The sequence below is a fragment of the Euprymna scolopes genome, chromosome 8, assembly GCF_053919585.1.
Source record: "Euprymna scolopes isolate OS-2025 chromosome 8, ASM5391958v1, whole genome shotgun sequence".
Taxonomy (NCBI): domain Eukaryota; kingdom Metazoa; phylum Mollusca; class Cephalopoda; order Sepiida; family Sepiolidae; genus Euprymna; species Euprymna scolopes.
Window position 1 is genome coordinate 123,643,376 of NC_136489.1, and position 7,689 is coordinate 123,651,064.

At 37.7% G+C, this 7,689-nt stretch overlaps 1 protein-coding gene and 1 non-coding gene across 2 annotated transcripts in view; both read left to right on the forward strand.

Annotated features, from left to right (window-relative positions):
* The first annotated feature begins 6,085 nt into the window (after window positions 1-6,085).
* LOC145284346 (U6 spliceosomal RNA) lies at window positions 6,086-6,193 on the forward strand. The gene has a single exon (XR_013868815.1). It is a non-coding gene; the product is annotated as a U6 spliceosomal RNA (small nuclear RNA).
* A 582-nt stretch (window positions 6,194-6,775) lies between these two features.
* LOC145283947 (uncharacterized) overlaps window positions 6,776-7,689 on the forward strand; it is a 47,381-nt gene continuing 46,467 nt past the window's right edge. The window contains exon 1 of the mRNA XM_080133043.1: window positions 6,776-6,905. Within this exon, the coding sequence (XP_079989169.1) occupies window positions 6,776-6,905 (130 nt within the window). The remainder of the gene's footprint in view (window positions 6,906-7,689) is intronic.

A 7,689-nucleotide genomic window follows, 5' to 3' on the forward strand; every position in this document is an offset into this window, starting at 1 on the left:
TTGGGATTATGCAACCCTTGCTTCACAATTTCACGCCCAGCTGCTCTTACATGTAGTATCCTTTGTCTTTCGAGACTGAATGGAAGCATCGTACGTCGAGGCGGTACAAGTAAAACGAGTCCATCAGAACACAGCCCATTAAAATATTTGTAAAGCAGGCACAGTGATGCAACACTGAGGTGATGAGACAGGGGCTGGAGCTTAGTTGATAAAGCGGGACTGATTAGATTGACAACTTTTTGGGGGACTTTATCTAAGAGGGAAAGACTAGTGGTAGATGCACCAGCCCAGATGTGGCAACAATAATCCATGCATGGGCGAATGGTGGTCTTGTAAAGGTACAGGATACTCTCAGATGCAAATAGTCTTCTAGCTCGATAGAGGGAACCCACCTTCTTTGCAGCAGCCTTTGCAATGTCCTCTATGTATTTGTTCCAGTTCATCAGCAAATATACCCATCTGGGGCACACTATTATTAGAGAGGTCGTTTATGAATATCAAGAATAATAATGGTCCAAGGATACTCTCAGATATTAAATGATCGCAGAATATGGTTTGGAATATCACTGAGGAGGAAGGTTGACTCATTGACACATGGCGGCATTGATTTTATATGCTTCAGACTTTTTTGTTTAATATACTTTTTAGAATCTACATCATTGTTATGGGGTAAGTTGATATACCCATCTTAAGAATAATGTACTTACCCACAGACTACAAATATAATTACCTTTAACACGTTGTGAGGTAGTTATTCACGCTATCCATTTGGCTACATGCCAGCTGAGATTTCAATCTCGACGATCAGTCCGACAGAAATTGGGTCATACCAGTGACCTTTTATCTAGCGGGCTAAATCAATTATTCTGGATAGCCTTAGGAGGTCCATCCTCCCAGGTCTTGCCTCCTGTCTTTTAAGTAGAGTAAGTTTATTGCTTACTGCCTGAAATGCTCCGACCACTCAATGCCGACTGGGCTGCTCAGGCAATATTTAAAAGTTCAGCCTACTTCTCTTTTGGGAAGGCTGATTTGACACTCCTTACCTACTGACATTGTGTCACATCTTCTTATCTTCTTATGATGGTAATGAAGCAAATAACAGCTATTCCTGGCAGTTATGGTCCCAGAACCCTGACATGAACTTAGGTACTATGCTTTTGCTAACAGACTTTTTGTTTATATATCACTGTGTTTGCATTGATTATTACGGCCTGCAGGGATGCAGCCAGTATCGATAAAGGTAATATACATTTAAAGAGGCTTATTATTATTATTATTATTATTATTATTATTATCATCATCATCATCATCATTATTATTATCATAATTATTGGCTCACAAGGAGCTTTCACACAGGTCATCACAGATCTCTCCTTGAAAACAGCATGTGGTATTTTCTGGAAGCTGAGTGACAACAAGTCCCACCAAGTTTCCAGTACTCTCCACCTCTTTCGATAACATGTGCAAATAAATTTGCATTATCGCAGCAGCTGCTTGCCATTGATTTTTCGTTGACAGCGGCTATTGGTCTCCACTGGAATTTGAGTGGCAATAAGCCTCCCCAAGGTCCCAGTTCTCTTTGTACTTATCCGGTGGAGGTCTGGTCGGTTCTTCGGTCTTTCCTTCCTCCTTGACTCTACTTGGTTATGTTGTATAGGGCGATATTATAAAACGGGTCATATTGCTAGATGGAGATGTGGGGGAAGATGGTACCAAAAAGGCTTATATTACATTGTGTGTATGAATATGTTCTATAACGACGTACATGCTAAATAGTTGGGTTTTATATTTTATCTGTATATTCATGTGCGTGTAAATGCGTGTGTGTGTATATATATATATATATATATATATATACGTTGTATCATTTAGTTGATCGTCTAGTGTGTATATTTTAACATTTATGCAACAGTTCTAACAGGAAACGATTGACGTGGACGTATCGAGACAGTTGTAGACAAACAGTTCTTTTAACAGATGTAAATAACACAATATATACCTGGATTATTTACGAACATTTGTGTTCGTGATCCGGCCGGCATCTTCAGAGATTACACGTTTTTACATCTTGGCTGCCTGAAATGACGCCGCTCCCTGCGTCATTTTGAGTCGTCTCTGATGCCCAGCTAACGAGTGCCTAGAATCTCCCCAAATCGACATACATCACGTGTCTCATTACATCTCGTCATTACGTGTCTCAGACCAACAGCTGATGTAACCCCAATCTAGTTATTTGTTTATGCAAACCAAAATAATGTTTACATCTATTTTCTATTTTCACATTCCTTTTGCGGTATTATTGTATTTTTTGCTTTCATTATATTATATGTCAATCATTTTTTCCCAATTTAATTGCTTTTTTTTCTAATTATAATAATTGATCCAGTGACCCGCCGTCGCTCGAATCAATTATTATTAATAATAATAATGTTTTGACCCTTGGCTCTGTTTGTCACAGTTAACACAGATACTACGCTATGATCACAGCCCAAAGGGTCACAAGATTACACTCATTTGGTCTCACTCTTTGGGGGGGGGCAGTGATGTGGCAATGGGAGGATGGGAGTAGGGTTGGGTTAGAGAACTTATAGATATGCGGTTTCAGTGTTCTTGGTTCCATGTAGTGTTTCATGTTTTGCCTTTACAGCAGTTTGTCTGTACCGCGCTTGTTGCTCGTGTATGTTAGTTTCCACATTCAAGGGTTTTTCTTAATATTTCAGCTGTTTTCATTATTGTTTTGTTCGTTGTATTTTTCCAGTCATTCCTTTGATTCACATTTCTCCGATTCTTTTTTCAAAGTTTTTCGGGATTGTTCCTATTATTATTATTATTATTACTATTATTATTATTATTATTATTATTAGTAGTAGTAGTAGTAGTAGTAGTAGTAGTAGTAGTAGTAGTAGTTTTGTAAGGAGAATGTTTTTACAAATATAGCACAGCTTATAAATTTCCGAATCATATCAAAGTAGAACAAACAATGGTAGTGCTTGTGACCCAACGGGTCACGGGTACGTCTAGCAATACGTTCTAGTGAAGCAGAGTCAAATTAAAACGAGCTGTAATGTATAGGGCGTGTTGTTTGCCACAGTTCCTGCTGGAATCGTGTCAAACATGTTCTAATAAGATATATACACTGTTTTTGTCTGTTTTTTTTCTGTTTTTTTTTTCTTTTTTCTTTTATCTCGGTTCGCGTTTGCAGAATGTAACTCATTTGTGACAGTAGATGCGATTTCTATAATACATCAGTAAAAGCGTTCGAGAAGCCTAAACAATGTAAACATCATTGCAGCCAGGATTTTACTCATATCAATTAATTCAAAGCGGTTAATGAATCTGCGCTATAATTAATGAATGGGTCGCACACGCGCTTTTTAATGTAAAATAGTATCTTACGTGGGAAAAAGATTATTATCTATTCAAAACTAGAGCGTTCTTAAGTATACGTAACCGATACCAAGAATAGACTACGGTGTATATCCATCTTTTGTGTGGAACTAAATTAACAGCAATAGGGGGGCGGGAGGGGTGTTTGCAGCTTCCCATATGGCAATTCATTCTTCTTCATCATGTCGATATCAGTGGGCAAGGTTCGGATGCTGAAACAGTGAAACACTGAATTGAATATAGATATGCACCTAAAGAAATAAAGTCATGCGTATTGTTTGGATTCTTCGGACTACTGCTCTCATCTTGTGCGTTATTCGCACAACGTCTCGGCCAATGTAACCTCCAACCTTTTTAGTTATATCTGGTCAAACTTGGGAATCTTTTTGTCGAACTCGGGAATCTGCATGCGATTCTGAACGGAACCCTTGGAACTGTATTTCATCAAGTACTTTATTCACTTGCAGATCCGTGGCGTAGTGGATAAAGTACTTAGTAAACCTCAGTTGTAAGTTACACTTATCTGAAGGTTGAAGTTTCAATCTTCAGTGTGGGCGACACTCGAAATACAGTTGCGAGTTACTTAGGGCTTCTACCCAAACATGGCTGATAGGAAGATAGCATACTATCCCCGGGGATTACATAAATGGTCATGTTCAGAATTTACTGCAGATTCCTGAGTTCGATGAGAAGGTCGGAGGTTACATCCACCGAAACGTTGTGAAAATAACATTCAAGATGAAAACAGTAGTCTGAAGAATCTACACAATCCAAATTATCAATCCTTATCTAAAAAAATTCATAAACATAAATCCATTCTTTTATTGCGAACATTTTATTTTGTACAAATAATAATAATAATAATAATAATAATAATAATAATAATAATAATAATAATAATAATAATAATAAATAGTGGGACCTGTGGAAATTCCACAGGGGACTCATTCATATGTAATAGATTGATGTTAGCATTTTGTGGATGTTCAGTGTAAATGGAGATGCTCTGATGTTATTGTAGCTCTTTTGTTAAAACTGCAAAAGTATTTATCTAAGCAAGCAAGGACGCCCAGTGTAACCCGCTCTTAAAGTACGCTTAAATATGATATTTTAATTCTTGCAAATTTCGTATATATTATTATACAGTTTTTTTCTATCGATTTTTATATGTTATAAAGTTGCAATTTAAAAAAATAACAAAATATATCCATATGACTTGGATGTATCAGCTATAATTGAAACCGAAAACAAAACTTATGAAGAATTCTTGGTAAAATCATTTATTACAAGAAATGGAAGTCTATAATGTAAATCTCACTTGTCTGTTTAAATGTATGTATGTATGTATGTATGTATGTATGTATGTATGTATGTATAAAACTTTTGCAGAGGTGACGGATTTTAATGAGATCAGTATCGTTTTGAGCTCAACTCTTCGGACGACAAATATTGAAAATTTGGCTACAAACATTAATTTGTTCACCCTCAACTGGGCACTTTTCTACAAAGAGGGGCTGCTTTTATCGCTGATATTTTCGAAAGTCATTTCGTCTTTTTGATTGATTAGCCTTAATTTAAACATTTGTCACTTTCGGTTTGGCGATGGGCGCAACAGCAAAGACGTCACTTTTTTTTACGTTCTTTTCCTCCATCGCAGTATAGGTTCGAGCCTGCCTGCCTACTACCACTTTTTTTTTTTTTTTTTTTTTTTTTGCTCAACACATACCTTCAGACACCCGGGTAACGCAGGGCACCCAGGCTAGTCTATAATATAAATCTCACCTGTCTGTTTAAATGTATGTATGTATGTATGTATGTATGTCTGCATACAAGACCTTCCAAAGGGCGAATGAACTCTTTTTCTGGGTCAACGGCCAACTAGCACCGTGTATATTTGTGCGTGTGTATATGTGTATTGGGGTGGAGAGGGCTCCCGTAAGCCGTGGTGAAGGCAACCTTTCCAGGAGAAGCAAATCTCTGATTTAAAAAACCATAAAGCGGAAGACCATTACCCGCATTAAGCTGGTCTGCAGTTTAATTTGTTGCTGGCTATCTTGCTCTTGCTTGTTGCTGGATCTCAACATTTTGAACCGAGAGAGAGACTTAGCTGTCGTACAAAGCTAAGACTCTGTAACATCATCTTTGTATAGATACTCCCTCAGGTATTTGGGCTCATGGATTTTAAATGTCTGAGGGAGTGGCACTCGTCTGATAAGACGTTGCAATCATCATGTCTGCATAAAACTTTTGACAGAGGTGACGGATTTTCATGAAATTGGTAGCATTCTGAAGCTCGACCCTTCAGGCGACAAATATCGAAAAATTGGCTAAACACATTAATTTAATTCCTTCACTCTCAACTAGGCACTTTTCTACATGGAGGGTTCACTTTTTTCGCCGATATTTTCCAAAGTCATCCCCTCTTTTCAATTGACTAACCTTTATTTAAACCTTTGCTACTTTGTACGCAACAGCAAAGACGTCCTGTTTCTGTTTTCATATTCTTTTACTCCTTCGTGGTACGATTTCAAGCTTACCTGCTTACTACCACTTTTTTTTCTTTTTTTTTTTGCTCAACACACACCTCCAAACACCCAGGCAATGCCGGGTACCCAAGCTAGTAACAATTAAACGACAGTCACTCGGATGTAAGCATGAAACACAAAACAAATAACACACACGCTATCCTATTAGTATATATAGACGACAAAAACAACAACAAACTAAAATTGGAACGATACAGAGAAGATTAGCATGGCCCCTGCGCAAGGATGACACGTAAATTCGTGAAGTGTTCCATATTTTTACAAGACAATATAACGAATAAGCGTTACAGGGAATGAAGAACACCGAAACTGCATATTTACAAGTTCTACACCTCCCATCATGCACTCCCCCTATTGTTTCATCACCGATCACCCACCCACCCAAAAAAATGATACCAATGGACCGAGAAGGGTCAATAAGGACTGAAAGACCGAGGAGCGAGCGCCAACCAGACCTCGGCTGGACAAGCGCAAAGAGAACTGGGACCTTGGGGAGGCTGAGTGCCACTCAAATTCCAGCATAAACCAATGGCCACTACCAGCAAGAAATCAATGGTAAGCGGCTGTTGCGATGATGAAAATTCATTTGCAAATGCTATCGAAGGAGGTGGAGAGGTTTGGACGTCTGGGGAGACTTGTTGTCACTCAGCTTCCAGAAAATACCACAGGTTTCCAATCAGATCATTTGTTGACTTGTGTGAAAGCTCCATGTGAGCCAATAATAATAATAATAATAAAACGGAGAGTATTGGAACATTGAGGCAGCTTATTGACATCCAAATCCCAGTGAAAACCAATGCTTGCTGCCAACAAGAAATCAATGGTAAACGGCTGTTGCGATAATGCAAAGTCATTTGCAAAGGTTCTCAAAAGAGTTGGAGATTAATGAAAATTTGGAGAGACTTGTTGTCACCCAGACTCCAGAGAACACCACCAGTTATTACCACGGAATAATCTCTGATGATGACCTGTGTAAGAACCCCTAGTGAGTACTAATATCAATAACTAGCAAAACACCATGGAATTTCTCTCTCCCAGTCGATTGCATATCCTTTTTTCTTTTCACTTCATTATCTAATATTTTCCATGCATTTATTTTAACATATCAAGACTATCACTGTTTTCCATTTGCCTCACTCCCCATCTGTGCCCAAAACTAAACTAAAATTCCATGAGCAGAGTTTCTTTCCTAGAGCTGTCTGTCTGTGGAATGCAATACCGTTTGCCTGCTTCCCGACTGAGTATAACATGGTCATCTTCAAGTCTAATGTAACTAAATTTCTATTGAGTTGTCAATTTAGATAATCCAGCCCTACACAAATTTCCACCATGACTGATCTTGTTTCATCATCTATCTAACATTTAACCTTTATCCTTGAGTGACCTCCAGGCCTTGATAAGTGGTGACCCTCTAAGAAATAAAAAAAGCCAAAAAAAATTTAGGTCATTTGAAAAAGACGTATGTTTATATACTCATTGGCTTCTCCAGTATGTACCGATTTCTCGTCTTGCATATGAGCATTCCTATTTTAACGACAAGATGTTGTAGTCCTGTTAGCTTTCTTCATCAATTTATATAAAATTTACTGTTAATGATAATGACATTTGTGAAATAATAAATGTATGCTAGCAACAATACTATTAAAAAAAAAAAAAACTATTTCTTCTTCCATAGAAATAATTGTCATTGATAGCTAAATACAGGATGTACCAATAAAATGCTTACACTTTTAAAATTATCTCAACTTACTACATA